Source organism: Varanus komodoensis, unplaced genomic scaffold (assembly GCF_004798865.1).
Source record: "Varanus komodoensis strain SLA01 unplaced genomic scaffold, ASM479886v1 scaffold73, whole genome shotgun sequence".
Classification (NCBI taxonomy): domain Eukaryota; kingdom Metazoa; phylum Chordata; class Lepidosauria; order Squamata; family Varanidae; genus Varanus; species Varanus komodoensis.
The window spans coordinates 907,026-928,115 of NW_025336386.1; the positions used below are offsets into that span (position 1 = coordinate 907,026).

The 21,090-nt window shown below is 55.5% G+C and overlaps 1 protein-coding gene across 3 annotated transcripts in view; it reads right to left on the reverse strand.

Moving 5' to 3' along the window:
• The window catches only part of PRKCB (protein kinase C beta), a 137,760-nt gene that overhangs the window by 66,181 nt on the left and 50,489 nt on the right, over positions 1-21,090 (reverse strand). For all 3 annotated transcript variants that reach the window (XM_044452572.1, XM_044452571.1, XM_044452573.1), the window contains one exon: positions 967-1,049. In XM_044452572.1, coding sequence (XP_044308507.1) covers positions 967-1,049 — 83 coding nt within the window. The remainder of the gene's footprint in view (positions 1-966; positions 1,050-21,090) is intronic.

Here is a 21,090-nt window from a genome sequence, read left to right on the forward strand (position 1 = left end):
AAAACAATACACCAATAAACGGTTAAAGCCTATCAACAGAACCAACGGCACAGCAACTGACAAAATGCAGTTGTGCAAGAGGCACACGGCCGATGAAAATACAGCACGGAGTCATGACCCACATTTGCAAATGCAGGCTCTCCTGACTGACGCGCCCCCCAGGGGCACGCTGGGGTGGGCACTGGCCCAGGCCCCACTTGCCTGTTGCAGAGCCCCCGGCCAAGAGAGACCCCAGCCCTTGACTCCGCCCACTGCCCTTTGCTTGGAGAGACATTGCCGGCCTGCGGAATCCTGCTTCTCCTCCACGGGAAAAGAGATTTGCATTCAATAGACCTCCCACAGAAATGGATCGATTTTCCTCAAGGACTTTGGCAGAAAGCAGGGCAGACCAATTAAAAGGGAGCACAGGACTGGGGAATTGGCTGCTCTTTTTCTAAAAAAGAGGAGGAGGAGGAAGGTAATGTTAAAAGGCTCTGTATTTTCTCTTCTCATGAATGCTCTAAGACGCTTAATTTCCAGATTTGTGTCAGTTCTGCAGTGGAAGCAGAGACAAAGCATTGCTCCTCTGCAGGAGCAGATAAGCAGCATCCTTGCAGCCTCCTGACCGCTTCAGAGACGGCCGCTCCCTCGCACGCTCGTACAGCCAGCCGGAGGACGCTGCCCCAGGATTCTGAGCTGTCAAAAAGAAGCGTCGGAGGAAAAGGACACATACTTGCCCACCTTCCCAGGCACCTGGAGTCTTGGGATCGGGTAGAGAAGGGGGGCACCATGACTTCCAGGGGACTCTCAAACCCCTGAGGGGGTTGAAGGGTGTGTGTATAATTAATATCCGTCTGCCAAGCAACACAGGGACAGGGTCTGTGGCCCGACACAGGCAAGTTCGGAGCTCCCAGATCGCCTCTCTGCCTCCGCCTGTCACGCTGAAACTTTGGACAGGGACAAAGGTTGGCCAAGCAGTTTACTTACATCAGAAGCGGGTCCCTTGTCTGCACCTGGGCAGGAGAAGGTAACAAACTCATGGCACCTCTTGTGGACGACAAAGCAACAGACTGCAATGAGAAAGCAGAAGAAGCGCCGATTAATGGAGAACGGCTCCAGCCCAGCGAGCACGCGAGGCGACCCCTGTGGGCTTGTGGCTGGCTGTTGTGCTGAGCAGGCCGTACAAAGACACCCCTCCTACGCTTCCTACTCTTCCTCTAAAGGAAGGAAACGCATCCCCAACCTGCTGGTTGGCAGGCCTGCCCATCAGAGCTCGATGGATCAGCCGTTCCTCGCACGCGTGTCCCTCACGATCGAAAGTGCTGCGCCCGCGGGCATCAGCGCCAGCGCCACTATTCCGTGACCCTGCGGCTGTAGGAGAGGGGCTCTGCCCAGGAGCCCAATCCAGCAGGCTCGCTTCTGCTTCGGAGCGTGTCCCCCCAGCACACACACGCTTCCGGAGGGCTGGTGTGGCTCCCTGGAGGCTTCCTCGCTAGGTGCCGGAGCACAAAGCTGAGCAGGCTGGGCTGGAGGCAGTGGGAGCGCGTGTGTTGGGCTCCTTCCGCTCCCACCCTGAGAGCTTCTCCAGATGTGGGAGAAGGCCTGAATGAGTAAGATAAGAACGCCCGGGCCTGGAGTTCTGAGCCCCAGAACTACAAAGGTTGGGTTGAACAGGGCCCAGCATTTGGCCAGGGGACACTTGCCAGGATGGGCCACCACGTGGGCAGCTGATCGCGGGCGTTACCCTGGGCAAGTGTGCGGCGCATCTTCCCACACGCATGCCCCTGGCCAGACATCGTGGGAAGGAAGAGTCCACGGGAATGACCTGCTGGACAGCTCTTCATCCTACCGGCCGGCACCCCCACGTTACCGGCGGCTATGCTGCCAAGGGGCCCTCCATGTCCGTGCGCAGATGACCGAGAAGTGTCTCCTTCCGCCACATGCTGAATCAGCTTGGCCGGAGGCACCAGAGCTGGCGCAGCCACTGCCGCATGAGCCTGCAGCAACATGCTCGGCACAGCCTCCCCTCTGGGAGCGCTGGACGCTTCGGCTGGCGCAAAATGGCGGGTGGTCCGCCAGGCCAGCGCTACTGGAAGCAGCCATCTGCTTGCTGGCTGGAAGCCAAGCTGCTGGCTCTGCCTTTCAGGCCACCTCGCCCCCAGGGGCCGGGTTTCGCATGCTCCCCTTCCCTACCAGGCACACCCACAGCTTGGCTCCTCTTGCCCCAGGGCCAGAGGGTCCCACGGAAGGAGCTTTCCCGCTCTGGAACCCCAGACTCAGAGCGGCCTTCCAGGGTGGATTGATTTGGGTCAAGGCAAGTTAACTCAATAGGCTAAATCCTGATACAAATCAGGAAGACAAGGGTCAGTTTCAAAAAAAGCGTACCCTTTTTGTGTCCTTCCAGAAACCTGTCAGAGCACTTCCTGAGCCGTGTTGCAAACCTGTCCACTAAGCCATGCTGAAGTTACAGGCACACAGGGCAATATTTGCACGGCTTCAGCTTCATGAGCAGGCATTGCATCTCTTCGTTTCATCGGGTGCCTCTTGCACGCTTCCCTCTTTGGCCTATGCAGTGAATGGCCAGGTGTGCTTCACCCAGGGAGTAAAACCAGCCCCCAAATCCTCACACCTGCCCCACCAGGCACAGTCTGTGAGCCATGAAGCTGGCACGGCTGCGGCAAAGCTCACTCAGCAAAACACCCTGCGACCCGTGGCCCACTCTCGGGCGGTGGGACAGTCCAGAAACGATCCCAACCCATCACCCTCACGAGGGCACGTGACACCGCCTCCTCGGGGAAACGGGTCCAGAGCTGCTCGCATGCAAGCGATGGGCCGCCCCGTACAAGGACGGGGAAGGCGGCGTTTGGGCAAAGTTTGGCAAAGCTTACCGTGAGGGCTTTAAACTGAACGCTGCAGGAGAGGGACAAGTACCCCCAGCACAGCGGCAGACAGCGAGGGCAGCGCCACCCGTGCCCCAGCATGGCCCTCCCAGACAGCTGGGAAGACGCTCCAGTGGAAGGACGTGCCCTTCCGCGTCTATATACTAATGCAGGAATGCGGACGGTGGCCAGCGAACGGGAGAGACCAGTCCATGCCTGAGACCTCCGCCTTTCCCGGGCTCGCTTGCATTCGTTGTCCTGTTCCGAAGTTTAATTATTAAGCAGGCCATGAAACAGATAGGCTTGCGCCTCACGCCTCGCAGTTTCCCTGCAGCCTCCTGCAGCCTGCCCCGCTCACGTGCCGAGCAGAGAAATCCTCACGGGCACAACGGTCAAAAGTTTCACAGCGCAAAGCAGAAACTGCGCCCTCTTTCCATCCCAAAGGATCTTCTGAAGTACGAAATGCATGCAGAGGATGCACCTCCAGCACTATTTTTATAGCTTGTTTTGAAATTCCAGTTACGACAGCAGATGGGTTACAACATTTCACTTAGTGTATGCTCAGAGGCTTTGTGCACTAGCAAAACCCTGGTGGGGCACTCGCTGCTGTTGAAAGGAGACAACCTGATTACAACACTTCCCCTTCCTCTTCTACTGGTAACATTCCCTGTCTTTCTCTAACACAAGGTAAATGCACAAGGTAAATGCACATTGATCAGCAGTAAACCCGACACAATGCTGCGTGTTTGGCTGTTGGACTGGCAGGGCACGCTTTCCATTATAGCTTTCCCTGGCAAACCCAGCGGGTGCGCAGGGACACAGCCAAGGGGCATGAATGACCCCTGATGTCCGGACCCCCCTCGGCCCCGAGAACCCCAAAGCCTCCCTGCAGGCAGAGGACAGCAGCGGCCTGAATCTGGCAACAGACCGAGCGGCATGTCGGTGAGGGTTGCTAGGGCGGAAAGCGCGCGTGAGCACTCACGCCAGAGGACGGGGCGCCAGAGGCAGCAGAAAGCGCTGCAGAGGCTGGAGCAGCTCCGAGAGGTCCCTGCAGGGCTGGCGTTTCCCAGCCAGCCACGTGGGCCGCCTTTGCTTCCACACAACTCTTGCACACCCTTGGAAATAAACAGATGTTGCAAAGGCACTCTCGGTCTCGGGGGAAACGAAACCCTGCTGCACTACCCAGGCCAGCAGGAAGCGTTGGACAGGGGTTGCCCCGAAGAGAGGACTGTGAATTGCTGTGCTTGCACTCCTGAGAATCTTAATGCCAGTCTGAATGCTCTGTGGTCACAAGGAAGGACCGGGAGAGGGCTGCATGGCAGGGAGCAGGAGCTGGGCAGGCTAGCAACGGGCCCCCCACTAGACCGTAGACTCAGCCAGGTTTGCCTGCTCAGCAGCAGGAGGGGGAAGTGGCAGCGCGGCCCCTGGGCTTCGGGCTGCAGCACTGAAATCCCAGCCTTCAGGGCTCCTCCTCCCAAGCGGGGCCATCATTGCGGCTCAGCTGCAGAGCACGAGGCAGAGTGTTCCAGGAGAGACCAGCTGGGGATGGGGACATGAGCAGGAGGGAGCAGCGCCACCAAGGCTGACTCCATTCCAGCGCGGAAATAAAAACCAAGCGGTCACATTACAAGATCATGCCGCATCTCACCACTGGCAAACCAGGCCACGTTCCTGCAGGGCTGACCTGCTGGACCCTCCTGCCCTCAACAGATTCCCAGGCCACTGATCCTAATTATCAGGTCAGTGCCCAGGGCCCGTGTTCCCCAGGGTCTGACTGCCTATTCATCTGCCTGTCAACAAGAATGCCTTCCACAGACAACTCCCCCCCGCCCCCCCCTTCAGGTTTTCTGCTCAAACCTAGGAGAAATGGGAAAAGGTCCAAGTGAGAAACTTTGCAAATGCACTTTCTGGACCATTCACCGGTGTTTCTAGCAGGAGCACAAAAAGCAGGAGCCCGGGGAATATCTGGCAGCTCTGCTGGGGCTTGCAAGAGTTGCCAGAGGCGCCTTCCACATGGCCTGGCTCACCCACATGAACGATGTGGAGCTGGGAAAGGAACGGGTCAGCCAGAGTAGGGGGCCAAGCTTGGCTGACAATGTGGAGCTGGGCTTGACAGCTGTGGGCCCCCGGAGACCCTCGTTCCTCTGCATAGGCCCCCAGCTCCTCCAAGCCCCTCCCAAACATGGCAAAGCACCTCAAGCATGCCTCTGGCTTGGCAAGGCCAGGAGCAGAGCACGGAGCAGCCTGGAACCAGCTGCAGAGACCAGTCCCGAGGGTGCCGCAGTGTTCACTCCTCTGCATAACATTCGTTCCACCAAGGGTTGTGCAGTTCTCCCGAGATAGGAAAACAGCTTCCTTCATTTGGGTCTGAAAAGAAAACTCGCCCAGCACATGCATCACTGGTGGAATGGCAGCCGAGGTCCCCCGTGCCCTCACTGCAGGTGCCCACATTTTACGACAGCTGCCCATCTCTGGCTCAGAAATCTGCCTGACTGCATTTCGTGGGTGGAGTTGCTGGAAGCTGAGACATCTTTGGAAGCTTTTACCCCGGACCGGGGCTTGTTTGAAGCTGGCAATCCAAACCTCCAGGACTGCCCAGGCAGCCTGCGTTTCAATTAGCCACACTTTCTGGAGAGATGTGTCACTGAGCTAAGATTAGCCTGCTAATAACGGGAGAGCAAGCGCATCCATCGCCGGCCCTGGAAGCTCACATTTCATGGGAGGCTCTGCCTGTCAGCTCCAGCCCAGCCCAGCCCAGCCCAGCCCAGCCCAGCCCAGGCTGTAAGAAGATGGGAGCCAGGCGGGAGAAGCAGGCCCGTGTCAAAGAAGCAGCTCGGGGGGGGGGGGCACGGCACATGTCGGGGTGCCCCTACCCACGCCATTTCTGCATTCCTTGCCGGACGGAAAGGGCATGGGTCTTTTTGGCACCAGGCTCCCTGCAGCCTCCAAGGCTCCGAGTCTTGCACCACCTACTGCAAGCAACACTACAGGAGAGCGAGATTTCTTCCACTACAGAAACTGGAGAGAGAGGTGCGTGAAGGTAACACAAGAGGCAAGCAAGGACGGGCACAGGCCACCAAGTGTGCCTGGCACATCGGCTGCTGCTCCTCCACCGTGGCTGCCACGGCTCTGCGGGCATGCTCCTCACTTAACGGTGGGGCTGCACTTTCCACAGAAGTGCGGAACAAAGTCAGACCTTGAAAACAGGAGTAACAGGGCAGAAAAAAGGATGAGCACAGGAAAAATGTACGAAGGTGATGATCTGGGGGACTGTCCCCCACATTGTCCATGACCTACAAGCGGCCATGTCAGCAGCAGAACAAGCGGACTTCAGAAGCACCGCGACCGGCCGCGGCGCGTGGCGGTGTTCCCTGGCGCCCACCACCTGCCCCTGCTGTTCGGAGAATCTGCCCCACTGGACCCCAGGGCAGGGCTGCTCCGCGGGGCAGGTGTAGTTCCAACACAGGCCTTGATCTGGAGAGGATCAAGGCTGGCCAAGAACCCCACAGATGTGGATGCCCAGCTCCACCTGACCCCTAATTCCCCACAGGAAGACGGATGTGAACCAGAGATTCGAGCATGCACAGAGAGACGGCTGTGCCAGGAAATGTTCCAGCCACATCGACAAATGCTTTATCTCGCCTCTGGAAATAACACAGTGAAGAAAAGACGCGATGCGCTTGTCCTGTTTGAAGGCATCTGTGTGTGTGACAGATTCTCAGAAAGATCAGCAAGACCAGTTGGAAGACCAGCCTTTTCCTGATGCGCTCATGTCAAAACTCGTTTGCTCACTGTAAAGGCTGCCCTCAGAAACACATATGGCTGCAGTTCAACTCAGCTGTTTGCTGGGAAATGCACCTCTCCCCACCTGCAGGCACCTTTTCTCCACTCAGTTTCACATCGTGTTCACAACCGACAACCAGGAGGAGCTGGCCAGAGCCCTCTCCGCACAGGCCACCTCGCGCCTGCGGGCGGCAGTGGCTCTCGCGCTGCAATGGGAAGGCGCTTCTTGCCCAGTCTTTGCATTTACAAACAAGCAGAGAGCAACAATGTCTTGCAAGCACCGTCACATAACGGACAGAAGTTCCATGCAGTGGTCGAGCAGGAGGGCACCCAAGAGAGAACCCTGTGGCTATGGGGCAGAATCCAGCCCCCCACTGCCTCTGGAGCTGCCCTGCCATGGGAGCAGAGCCAGCAAAGAGCTGGGCCCACTGGGCCTCTGAGCACCTGGGTCATGTGCCGCGGTGCCGAAGGCTGCCTCTTCCTTGCCCCCCCCCCCTGCACCTGGGCCTCCCAGCAGGGCCACCAGAATGTTTCCCGCCCAAAAGTAGCTTTATAGCTCCTATGGAAGTTATCCTATTGTAAGCCACTTCAGGAAGCCACTTCTGCTGCAGAGACAGGGCTGCAGGGACTCCTTTGGTGGCCACGGGTCCCGCTTGCCGGGGCTCTCCTGTCCCAGCCCAGTGAAGCAGAAGGCAGTGCAGGAGGGCCTTGAAGGAGCCCGTCCCAGCAGGCCGGGCGAGCCCCCCAGGCTGCTTGGGCATGGCCCCCCACACTACGGGGAGACAACTGCCCTGTCTGAGGCAGACCTCGTCTAACTCTGTCGCTGCATCAACTGGCACAGGCATTCCTTTGCAAATCAGTGTCTTCTTTTCCACAGTTCAGAAACGGCCAGCCAGCAGCATGGGAAAAATAAAACTTGGCCGAGGCTCCACAGCTGCCCAGCCACTTGGCCACTCTCCCCTGGCGCTGGCGTCAGGCAGCACGGACCTGAACAGGCAGCCCTGCACGGCACCATGCGCACCTTGGCCAGTTTTCGACACCTTCCAACAACTCAGGTGTGCCGATGGGGTGGGGGGAGGGGGGAGCCATCGGACAGCTCACTGACCGCACCAGTCACTCACTGGTTAGCGAGCAGCCACGCCACTCAGCTGGGCACATGCGTTCCCCGGGGAGAGCCCTCTGCGGCAGACCTGCCTCCGGGAAGGGGCACGTCCCCAGACCAGCCAAACCGCGGGACAGTAGCAAGGGAGCAGAAACGAGCGATGCGAGCGATTCTGACGCAATGGGCAGAAGTTCAGCCTGTGGGAGACCAGGGGGCCGCCTCCTCCCACGCCTGAACGTGCCGGGAGCCTGGGGCAACTGCGAGCCCCCTGCCCCCATGTGCGGATGGGGCGATGCTGCCTGGCCCGCACAGGAGCACAACGGAAAGGCCGCCAGATGTTCCGCAGCGCAATGCACATGTGGGGAGGCAAGGCCAGAGCACTCCGTGGGGCGTGGAAAAGCGTCCAGGCTTGCAGGCGTGGTCAGCAGCAGTGGGGATTGCCCAGCCGATGGGGGGTCAGTCTCTGACCATGGCGGATTTCGTGCCTGCGCTTGACGTGGCCTCTCCCTCACTCTTTGACTCCAGCCCCACAAGCCAGGCGCTGCTCTCTGCATGCCACCCTCTCTGGCCGCCAGCCTTGCCAACGGGGCTGGCGGGGGAGGGGGCCGAGCCACGGGATACCACTCCGGCCCGACGTCAGGTTGTCTCTGTGCTGCTCGTCTGTGCCCTGCACACAAGCTCAGGAAATGGCATGCGCTTTCTAAGAATTGCGCTCCCACTCGGACCGTGGGTGGGCCGCACCCTCGTGCAGCCTGGCCGAGGAGGCCCCCTCCCTTTGCCGCATGGCCAGCAGCACCTGGAGGAAGCTTCCTCCTCTCAGCCACTCTGGGCCTCCAGGCGGTTGGTCTTTAAAGCATTTGTGAGTTTCAGATCATCACACTGCTGTGAGCTTTGCTCTACAATTTTTTTTTTTTTTTTTTTTGCTATAATGTTTAATGCTTATGCTATTTTAATAGTTCACTTTATACAGAACAGCCCTTGCAGGTTTGGGAAATTTACAGGTTTAAGTTGCCTTCAGTGAATTGCCAGGAGAGAATGCACTGTCCAGCAGTACAGAAATGCCATCGAGCAATCTAATGCGCAACAGCTATTTCCCAAAACAGCCAAGAGTTTTGGGGTACCCTAAATATGAGCACATCTACTTAGGCAGCAGGGCTTGCGGACCACAGTCCACAGTGCCAGATGCGTGGGATGTTCACTGCAGGCCCCCCATGAGATGCATGCTCCCCCCGGCCACCCTGTGCTCGGCTGCACCTGCCAGCCAGCCTTCGCTGCGTTTCAGCCATGTTTCCAGGCTAAGTGTTCCCCATGTGAAGGCGGGTCGGGGAGACGGACACGAAGGTCCTCAAGGGGATGGGCAGCCTTCTGCCAACTTCAGAGGCACAGCCAAGAGGTTGCGGTCACATCTCAGGTTTACCCCCAGGGAAAGAAAGAGCTGTGCATTTGGAGGCCATAGATTCACCCTTTTGCGCTATTGGACTCTCAAAATACTGAGGCTTTCAGAAATGCCAATTTCAACAGATGGCCAGCAAGTCACATGCACAACTTGCCAAGTCAGGCAGACGGAAGCATTGCCCTAAAATGCACACCTGCAGCCAGGAAAGCAGGGCTGCCATTTCAGATGCGGTGGGAAGAAGCAGCCAGCCCGAAACAGCGTCCAAGGGCCTGGCCTTCAATATATCGAAGGTTCGCAGGCCCACACCGCATTTTGCAGAGCACGTCTTTGTCTATCAAGAAGTGGGAAATTATGTGGCCTGAATGCTTCCTCATGCCCAGACTGGACTCTGCTTCTGCGGGCAAGAGCTAATTCCAGACTTGCCAGCCATCTGCATGCAGTGAGAAGATATCAGCGTGGCTGGGTGCAAGCGAGGACGATGCTGGGAGCTCTTCTCTCCCCTTTTGCAGGCCTTCATTTGAGCCGGACAGCTTCATGAACCAAAGAAACATTCCATCCAGTTTGAGGGAGCAGTTCTCTCCCGTGGGAAGACGCCTCCTCTGCGCCTTTCCTGAAAGGCCTGCTGCCACTCTCAAGGAGGCCTGTGCGGCTTGCGGGCCAGGTGGCCAGACACCAGGCATTGCTTGGGCGCCCCCCCCCCCGTTTGGCTGGATGCCAGCTCAGTGGGTCCACAAATTCACACCCCTTCCGACCAGTCCCTCCCAGTTCTGCCACGTCTGTCCCCAAAACCTGAGCCAACTTGGTCCTGGCAAATCTGTGCCACATTCCAGAGCCTCTCCTTCTCCGCCCAGCTCCCCGTCTGAACCCAAGCTTTCCAACTGGGCGTGCGGTGCTTCAAGGAAACAGGCCCGTCCGATGGACGGTGGGGCTCCTGCCACTCCTCGCACAGACCCAGCCAGGGGCTGCGTGCGCTGAGTCCAGCTGCTGGGTTCTTCCTTCCTCTGCGTTCCATGTGGCCTCCCTGCCGAGAAGGACCGGGAACGATGCCACTCCACCAGGAAGCAGAGCGCAGCCACCGCTGCACCGTGTGCCCCGAAGGGGATGGAAGCGCAGGCCACGAGCTGCAGCAGGGCCTCGCTGCCCCCATCGCTTTCCCCCGCTTGGGCTCGAGGGTCTTTGGCAGGCCCGCCGGTCTGCCTCGCTTCCCACTGTGCTTGGGCCAGGCTGGGATGGGCCGCCGGGCAGGCGGGGAGCCAGGCTGCGTCCTGCGTGTGGTGACGGCTGGCCACAGGGCAGCGTGGCTCGTCAAATGCGGAGCGAGGGAAACGCCAACGGAGCCTCAGGGCCCTTTGGACAGCTGGAAGATGAATGCTGCAGTCCTGAAGGGATGAGCAGCAGCCTTGTGAGCAGCAGCGCTTTCTGTCCTTGGGTGAGTGGCCTTTCCTTTAGTGCAGGCCGCCAACAGATAAATGCAGGCCGCCTGGTCTGCCTTCACTGAAGCTGATGCATGACGGAGCCAATGATAAGTGATACATCTTGCTTTATGGGCAAACACTGTCTATAGATCTACTGTCATTGATCCATGTTGAAAGCTGCAACACTGCACTTTCTTTTCTTCATTTTAATGGCTTTTTATTTCATTTTGGTTTTGATTTGTTAAAGATCACAATAAAAATTAATGGAATAAACCAAGCCCACTGCTCTCTCCTCCAGGGGCTGGCTGCTCCTGCAGGATTCAGCTGGAGAAGGTGCTTGCCCAGCCCTGCTGCCCCCGATGCTTTCAGTACAGGCGCTGCCAAGAGCTGAAGGGGGGAGACTCCAGCGGTTGGGTGCTTGATACACCCCCAATCCAGCAAGTGACCCCCATGCCAAAGAGCCGTGGTCTCCTTGCCTAGGACATGCGGGAAGTCAGGGTGGAGAGGGTCTTGGCTCACGAGCGGAGGCGCTCCAACATCCCGCAGCTCAGAGTCCCCGCACGCAAAGCGTGAGCACACGTGCCTTCCTTGAGAGGCAGCAGAGCCGGGGGCGGAGTGGAATAAGACGGAAAAACAAAACTGAAATACCACAGCCTGGAGTTACTTCGAAATAACTTCGCCCATTGCCATATTGTGCAGAGTCTCTCTTTTCCCTGTTGGACACACATGTCAAAGAAATGTCAAGGAAATGAGAGTCTGGAATTTTGCTCTCAGCATCCATAATGCATGAGCTGAGTGCAGGAAGCAACAGAGAGATACCGACCAGAGCTGCTCCGCGAGGCAGTTTCTCTAACGCCACAGATACAGTTTTGCCTGCACAGTTTTGTTGCATAGATCTAATACCCTTGCATTCCATTTCACAAAGAGCCAGCGCTGATGCAGCCGGCAAGCGTAGGAAACGGTGCCCCGGCTGTGCTGTACAGCCGAGCGGCAGTGTGGATTTCCCTGCCTGCTGGGATGGGAGGCTGAGGTGGGGACCTGATGAGCCGTCTTCCCGGAAGCGCACCTGGGTTTCAAAACAGGTCCTGTTCATCCCCTGCTGCAGGCGTGGCAGCTTTATTTCAGAGCTCCCTCAAGAGACAAGGTGCTCTGAGGACGGTGAGTAAACAATGAAGAGCCTGGAATCAAAAAAAAACCACACGCGCACACACACACACACTAGTAATCCAGGCCTCCAAGGGACTGCCAGGCTACAGTGGGGAGGGAGGAGGTGTGGGGATGGCTGGTGCGCTGGGTGGCTTTGAAAAGGGGCTGGGCATCCACGGGGGAGGCGGCCCGCCCGCGGCTCCGGCCTTGCTGGCCAGGTGCGTCATCCTTCACTGGAGGGGGTCCGCCTGCGCAGAGCAGTCGGGAGGCACTGGGCAGGCAGAGGTCCTGGGGAGGGAGGCTGGGGGAGCTGGGGTGGCACACCTGGACCGGGTGGACCTTTGCCCTAACCCAGCGTGGCTTTTCTCATGTTCTTATGCTCCTCTGACCATGGGAGACAGAACTTGGCACAGCACGGTTGGGCTTCACCGGGTGCTGGGACTGGTCCGGGTGGAATGTGCGGCTCGCCAGGAGCATCCTTCTGTGGAGGTCAGGTGGGCCCTGGCTTGCGTCCTGCCCCTCCCTCTCAGGGGCCCTGCAGCAAGCCGACAACCGTCCCCCTGACCGGCACACTTGCCTGCCCATCTCAGTCATTCGGCCTGTGGGGGGGGGGGGCTGATTCACTCAGCCGCCTCCCGTTTTCATGACTACAACTGGTCATTTGCTGCTCATCTGGCCTCTTCTGCCTCAGCCCCGCAATTTCTTTTCATTGCACAAATGAGGATTTTTGATCTTAGGGGGGCTGAACAGCTTGCCTGTGGACAGACCAAGAAAGGCAGAGGCAGGTGCCCCACCTGCCTGCCCTCCTTTAGAGCGTCCACCACCACCAGGTGGCCGAAAAACGCTCCGGCCACCGTCACGAGAACCCTCGGCGTCCCCTTGACGGGTGCCTGCAGGGCCACGGGGATTCTGGGAGCCCCCTGCTTGCAGCAGCTTAGGCAGCGGGGGAGCTGCCCACAAGGGGCCAAGGGCTCCCCAGCCCCAGCAGCAGCCCCTGCAGACCTCCCCTCCAGCAAGGCAGGGAGAAGCCAGGCGGGTGCGCCAAGAGCACAGCCACCTGCTCCGGTGCAGGAAGCAGCAGCCAGCTCTGGCAGGAGCACTGCTGAAGCCAAGGCTCGTGCCCTTTGCAGGACTCAAGCGTGTCTCGTCTCCCAGGAAATCAGACTCCTCCGGGGAAGCAGGACTTCCTCCGCCCCATCGTGCCCCGTCCCAAGCCCGTCTTGCAGGCAGCCGCCCGGCCTCAGCGCAGGTGATCCAGCTGGGATCCGCAGAACGGGGCCTGCAGGCCAGCATGGGAGGGCTTGGCGCGTGTGCTGAGGACACCACTGCGGGGCTGCTGCCTCATCTTGCTCGGCAGCTGTGAGGCCAGAGGGGCACTCGAGGCTCCCAGATCAAAACTCTGCCCCAGCTCTGTGGCCAAGAGGAATCCGCCGGCCGAAAGCTGCGGGGACAACCAGCATGCAGCTGGGGCGCCACGGGCTCCTTGGAGGGCTGGCAGGTGCCGTGTGCCCCCTCCCCTGGCAGCAGTGCCACAACCGTGCTGTGGCAGGTTCCCAGGGGAGTGGGAAGGGCAGACTCCTTCCAGGCACGTGTCCCTGTGACTCCCTGATTTCAATGAGACAGAGAGTCGCTCTGCCGGCCCTTGGACCAGGGCTAACCATCCAGTCCTCTCCTGGTGTCTTGGACTGCAGCTCCCAGCACTACTGGATGGGAATGATGGGACCTGTATTCCGACGCACAGGCCCAGTTCGGAAAAGCCAACACGGCTGGGTGTCGCTCATGCAAGCCTCGCCCCCTTTGGAGGAGACAGCCACCCCGGGACCCCGCGAGGTTCGCGTTTAGTTTTGCTTCTCCCGAGGGGCTCATGTGCCGCCTGGTGCAGAAGCGAGCTCAGCAAAGTGACACAAAACACACCGTGCTGCTCGTGGCGGCCAGTGCAGCCCCTTGGAGGACCTGTCACTGGTTGGCTGCCCCGTTCTTAAAAAATCCACCCTGAATATGGACACGTTTTAATTAAGGATTTAAAACTTAATTGTGCAAGTGCAAGCTTGCAAGTGCAGTCCACACTTGTTCAGTCTGAAAAAGGGAAGCGCCACCCAGACAGCAACTTTGGGAATTACCACTACTGAGCTACGGAGCGTGCCAAGCCAAACCGTTGCTCTGCTTTCCCTGAGCAGCTGTCAGAAAGCAAGATGCCAAGGGAAAGCAAAGGATGAAGAGACCTGGCTCATGAAAAGGGGTGGTGCGACCTGACAGGGTGAGAGGCAGGCTATGTCGGGGACCTATTGCTGTTTATGTTCCTGGCCATTAAAGAATGACCTGTCAAAATCCCATGCTAAAGGGGACCCAGAGTTTTTCTAGCTAGCTGCCATGTGCCTTTCTCCCCAGAAAGGGGACGGGATGCACAGTTACACTTTCTGAGCAGGCGGAGTCCCGGGAAAACTACGTAAAACCTCTGTGGGAGTGAGGGGGGATGGCAGGAGGATCTCACTACAGAGAGAAATAAATTACAGCAACACTCCCTTGTTGCACATTTGCACAAGTCAGACTATAAGAATAAATACTGGAAAAGGTGTGCATATTCAGGGCAGATTTCCTTTTAAAGGGTGCGCAACCAGCAACAGCCTCTTCCACACAGCGCCTGGGCGTGCCAAAGGGGTGTCACCGGCAGTGGCCCCAGCAAGGTCACCAAGAGCAGCAGGGCGGGGGAGGGGGGTTGCTTTGCTTTGCTTTTTGTGGGGTTGCTACTCTTGACTTGCACTTCACTGACCACTGGATTGGCTTTACGTGACATGACATCCCAACATGGCTTAAAAAAATGCAAAACCCCACAATAGCCCATGGGTACCCAGGGGGGCTTGCTTGAAAAAAACCTGCACACAGATAGAGAACCAGGTTAGCAAACTCTCAGATACACCGGCCAAATGGATTGGAAAAATACGTATGCCATGATGACAGAGAAATACCATATATGCTGTATCGCTGGAGTAAAGATAAATGATATAACCAATAGATTCATGCATCTCATACAACCCACTGACAAATATTCCTTCCTTCTCATGCACATGGGAACAAATGATACTGCCAGGAGACGCTTTGATGGTAGACTTCAAAGCTCTAAGAAGGAAAATCAAAAACACTGGAAGTGAATGACTGCCCGTGATGATGTGCCATAAAGAAAGATTTGGATTCTGGGACCACAAGCTAAGGTTCCTGGAAGACAGACTAGGTAGTCCCCAGCTTACAAACATCCAGGTTACGAACAACCCGTACTTACAAACACGGGGACTGCCATGGACCCTATATGAATATCCCTGACAAAAAGGTGCGCCTATCTGTATGGAACCGTGTGACACATCCTCAGTGGTTGCATAGTTCCCTAGAGGCACAGCGTTCACAGCTTGTCATTCTGGGTGTCAGTTGGACATACCCCAGTCAGTGTGTTTCAGGGCACGTGTAGGGCATGTAGCCCCCCCCCCCCCGGCTTCTCTCTAGCAATTGCCCTTGTGGCCAGCCCTCAGCTGCGGTGCGAGGAAGAAAAGGGCTGCACAGACAAGCCTGGAGGCCGACCTCAGGAAAGCGACGCCACCGGCACCCCCACCGCCCACAGCACAGTCGGAGCAGGCCTCTTCAGCACCAGGCCCATCTCACCCAATGTTGCCTCAAAAGGCTGCTTTTACTTGTTTTTTACAGTACAGCACACCTACACACACACACACACACAGATTCTCTCTCTCTCTTTCCCCAGTACCTGTAGCCTCGTTATTATTGCTGCATTCTTGTTATTATTGCCATGCCGTATTAAGACATTTTAATGAATATGGGAGTGTTTTCTTAAGTGTCTTCTAGGCACAGAAAGGTAAAATATATACATATAGTAGGACAAACATTTGCCCTACTCATATGATCCGTCATACATACAAATCTGACTTAAGGATGTTCTCAGGAATGGGACTGTCTGCAAGTGTTTGTATCGGCAAATGATGGGCTGCACCTTGCAAAGAATGGAAAGCAGGTCTTTGGCCACTACATGGAACCGTTTATCAAGAGAGCTTTAAAATGAAGCCTGCAAGGGAGGGAGACGAGAGGCGCGGCATATCATCTCCGAACAAAGACTTACATAATCTGGAAAAAAAACTCAAGCAAGGCCTAACATCGGTCTCCCACCACAAGTAGGAAGAAAACCAGGGCCCAACAAGAACGAATTTCTATGTCTCCACACCAGTGCCAGAGTATGGGAGACAAACAACATGAACTTGAGCTCATAGTACATGAGGGCAATTAGGACCTTATAGGGATAACTGAAACTTGGTGGGAAGACTCACATGACTCAATTGACAGCTGCAACCTACTGAAGAAAAACAGAAGGGACAAAAAGGGAGGTGAAGTCGGACTATACATAAAAGACATATATCTGCACATAAATACAAGAAGAAGAACTTAGTAGCCCCACTGAAAGCATCTGGCTTAATCTAAAGGGAGCAAAGGATTTAAAAATATATTGTTACTGGCATCTATTACTGATCACCCAGTCAAAAAGAGAACAAGGACTCAACCTTCAAAAAGCAACTTCCGAGAGTTCTCAAGAAGAATGAGGTAGTCATCATGGGGGACTTCAATTTCCCTGATATATGCCAGGAGACCATTTCTGCCAAGCATGGCCCCTCCAAGAGATTCCTGACATGCACTGCTGACAACTTCTTCCAGCAGAAGGGAGAGGAAGGAACGAGAGGAGCAGCGGTCCTTGATTTAACACTAACTAACAGGGACGGTCTGGTGGACAAAATAGCGGCCCTGTGAACCCTGGGGAAAAGTGACTGCAGTACTTGAACTCTCAGTTATAAAGGAGACAAAGGTTAACTCCAGCCAAGCAGGTACCCTGGACTTCAAGAAAGCAAAATATGATGAACACAGAACAATGATAAGTGAAGTGCCATGGCCACACACCCTGAAGGGAAAAGGAGTCCAAGAGGGGTGGGAAATCTTGAAAAAGAAAATTCTCCAAGCACAACTGCAATCAATTCTAGCAAGAAAAAAGGGTAGACGACAACAGAGGAAGCCCACGTGGCTCCACAAAAAGATAAGCGACAGCTCGAAAGAGGTGGAAGCAGGGCCAGGCCACGAAGGAAGGATATCAACAAACAGCAGGAAATTGCAGGGACGGCGCTGGGAAGGCTGAAGCAGGAAATAAACTGAGACAAGCATGGGATGATAAAAACAACAAGTATGTCCCAAACAAAAGACATCTGAAAGAGACAGGTGCCACACTACGTAAAGCGGATGGCAGAGTGACACCAGAGGAGCTCGGTTCCTGCTTCACCTCAGTCTTCTTCCACAAGGGAATCTACAAGCAAGAGGAAGCACAAGCTGAAAGTGAGAGATGGCAGCCCAAGATCAACAAACAAACGGTCAAGGAATACCTACATGGAATTGTTGTTGTTCAGTCGCAAAGTGGTGCCCAGCTCTTCGCGACTGCACAGACAACATTCCTCCAGGTTTTCCTGTCCTCCACCAGCCCCAGGAGTACAGCCAAGCCCACACCCACCTCTCCAGTGACCCCATTCAGCCACCTCAACCTCTGCCATCCCCTTCTCCTTTTGCCTTCAATTGTTCCCAGGATCAGGGTCTTCTCCAGTGAGCCCTTTCCTCTCATTAGGTGGTCAAAGTATTTGAGCTTCGGCTTTGGTACCTGACCTTCTAAACAGCAGGCAGGGGTGATTTCTTTTAGGATTGACTGATTTGACCAAGAGGTCTGTGATGCGATGATATAGAAAAGTTTTAAATAAATAAATAAATAAATAAATACGATCTCTTGGCAGTCCAAGGGACTCGCAGGAGTCTCCGCCAGCACCACCATTCAAAGGCCTCAGTCCTTCGGCGCTCAGCCTTCCTTACGGTCCAGCTTTCACAGCCATACATTGCAACTGGGAGAACCAGAGCCCTGACTATACGCACTTTTGTTGGCAGGGGGATGTCTCTGCTTTCCTCCCAAGGAGCAAGCAGCTTTTCATTTCTTGGCTGCAGTCACCATCTGCGGTGGGCTCATCTTCCGCCGTCATATCTTTTATCCTTATGATGCTGTCCATGGGGTTTTCATGGCAAGGATTCTGGAGTGCCATTTCCCTCTCCAGCGGATCACCTTTTGTCAGCGCTCTCTGCTATCACCTGGCCATCCTGGGTGCCCCTGCATGGCACAGTCCATAGTTTCGTTGTGCTACACAAGCCCCCTCCCTGCAGCAAGGCAGTGACTCATGAAGGGTGTAGCTGGAATAAACATGTTCAAATCTCCAGGCCCTGATGAACTCCATCCCAGGGTCATAAAAGGACTAGCAGAGGAACTCTTGGAACCACTGGCTATTATCTTTGATAAATCATGAAAAACAGGAGAAGCGCTGAACAACCAGAGAAGGGCTAATGTTCCCATCCTCAAAAAAGGGAAAAAAGATGGACCTGGGAACTACAGACCAGTTAGTCTGGCATCATCCCTGGAAAAATTCTGGAGAAAATAATTTTAAAAATCAGCCTGCAAGCACCTCAGAGAAAATGCAGTGATTAATAAAAGCCAACATGAATTTATTAAGAATAAATCCAGACTAATTTAATCTCATTAAATTTGGGCACCCTCCCAAATAGACAGAGGGAACACTGCAGACATAATCTACCAAGACTTTAGCAAAGCTTTCCACATAGTGCCCCATGACATTGTGATAAGCAAATTAGCAAAAACTGGACTAGACAGAAAAAGTATTAGGTGGATCCAAAATTGGCTGCTGAATTGCACGCAAAGAGCGCTCACCAATGGCACCTTCTCAAAGTGGAGAGCGGTAACTAGTGGGGTGTCACTCCTGGGCCCAGTGCTCTTTAAGATCTTTATTAATGATGTAGATTAGGACATACAAGGAACAATAATCAGATTAGCAGATGATACAAAATTGGGTGGAATAGCGAACACCCTGAAAGACAGAATGGAGATCCAGGGCGAGCTTGATAAACTTGAACACTGGACTGAAAGCACCAGAATGAGACTCGATAAGGACAAGTGCCAAGCCCTCCACCCAGAAAAAAGAAACCAAAGGCATCGAGACAAGATGGGGAATACGTGGCTCAACAGAGCTGAACAAGAATCAGTAATTGCCCCAGTAGTCCAATTCTGCTATTGCTGACTGTGCCTTCTTGGCAGAAAGGTGCCGTGCTTATTTGCTGTCCTGCCTTCCTCACAAGCAGTCCCACCATGGGGAGGGGAAGGGCGAGTGCTTGTGCTGGAGAGTCCCAGGCACAATACCTGCCAGGTGGGGCTGCAAAATACCCTGCCTGGAACCCTGGAGAGCAGCTGCTGCCTGTCAGTGCCAACAACATTGGCCTGAATGGACCAAGGGTGAGATGTGAGTACCGCATCCATTTCTGGCCTGCACAGTTTAAGAAAGATGCAGAAGAGCTGGAAAGGGTTCAGAGCGGGCAACAGCGATCCGGGACTGGAAACAAAGCCCTGTGAGGAGAGATTGGGAGAACTGGGCGTGTTTAGCCTGAAGAAGAGAGGGCTGAAGGGAGGCAGGATAGCACTCAACAGGCACTTGGAAGGCTCTCGCAAGGGGGAAGGATGGGATCTCCTCTCGATCACCCCAGATGGGGTGATGGGGACAGGGAATTACAGGCTCATGACAGGAAGCCAGATTCCGGCTGGACATCAGGAAGAACGTCCTGACTGTTAGAGCAGAGCAACAGTGGAGCCAATGACCTGGGGAGGCGGTGGGCTTCCCCACCTGGAGGCATCCAGGAAGCAGCTGGACAGCCACCTGAGAGGGGTGGTTTAACTGGGAGTCCTGACTTGTGTATGTGTGGGCGGGGGGGGGGGGGCTTAATTGGCCCCTGGCCTGTGGCCTGACGTAGCAGGCAAGCTCTTCAGATGCCCTCGCCCACCACGCTGAATTTTCCGTTATGACAGGCGTGAAGGCAATGCTGTTAAACAGAAAAGGCAGCTAAGTGGAAAGTTTCAGTTGTAAAGGCTTCTGCGAAGTTCTCCTTTTGAAAGAGCCAATAATTTTGACCTCTCCCACACACCAAGTTATTTTTAAAAAGCACCATTTTGACCACCTTCCGCTATTCCAAATTGGAATCCCCCCACTCCCCCCACAGCTGTGTGTTTCTTGGGCAGCTCAGCACATGTTATCATTTGCCACCCTTCCTTTTTGCACAAAATGGGGGGGGGGGCGGAACAAGGGAGGCAGCAGTTTCTTTACTTGCACTCTTGCATCAGCTTGCCAAACAAAGGCTCCGACTGGCAGGGGGTACAGCACACTGCGCTTGGAACCCACTTGCCTCGCAGCGGTCCAGCACGTGCTCTTCAGAAAATGGCAGTGTGCCCATGGAGGAGCGGGGCGCAGGCAAGCTGCACACACAAGCACACGCCGCACACCTGGGAGGAAACTGTCCACTTGGGCCTCCGCCCTGCCCAGCCTTCGTCGCTGCAGCTGCCACGGGCGGGAGCAGCACACTTCCTGAAGCAGCCCCTCCTCTGCATCCAACCCCCACCTGCCCAGCCCATTCCTTCACCTGCGCTCCCACAGAGCATTGTGTGCACCGCTTGTGCACGCCCAGCACAGCCTCGGTGCTTCTGTTTTGTTCTCAGTTCTTCCCTTGCCAAGACTCGCTGAATGGTGCATTGCCCTAATGCTCCTCCAGGGGGGCTCATTTCCTTCCCCACTGGAGAAGAATCAAAATTACACCTGTTGAGCCACGTTTCAAGAAAAGGCAGGTCACTAAAGTGGCCCTTTCAAGAAGACAATTCCCCTGCCAAAGGAATGAACAAATGCTCAGGGAAGGGTGGGCAGGAAAATGAAACAACGGGCATGTTGAGGCTACCAAAAGAAAAAGAACTCCCTTACCCAAGAGCAGCAGGTGCTTCATGACTGGATGACGAGAGCAGCAAAATATTTAGCAAGTTGAGGGGGGGAATTTCAGGCTACAAAGCTGTGTGGACCAGTGAGGCAAACTGAAGGAAGAGGGGAAATATGGGCAGGGGAGACTGGAACCTCTTGCTCAGAACTGAGGCGATAGAGATGGTGCCAAGCCTGCAAGCAGCCCAGAGTCTGTCAGCAAAGGCAGGCGAGGGACCTCACAAGTGCCTCCTGCCAGCCACTGCCCCATTGGTTGCTGCTGCTCTTACCTGCCATCAACATATCTCTGACTTATGGTGACCCTCTGACTGAAAGCCCTCCTAGGTGTCCAGTGCTTGGCAGCCCCGCTCAGCTCTTGTCATCTCCAGGCTGTCGCTTCCTTTATGAAGCCATTCCATCTCTTATTTGGTCTTCCTTTCTTCTTCTCCCTTTGTCTTCTCCTGTAAGTCTTCCCTTCCCATGATGCGCCCCAAGTACAACAGCTTCATCATGTTTA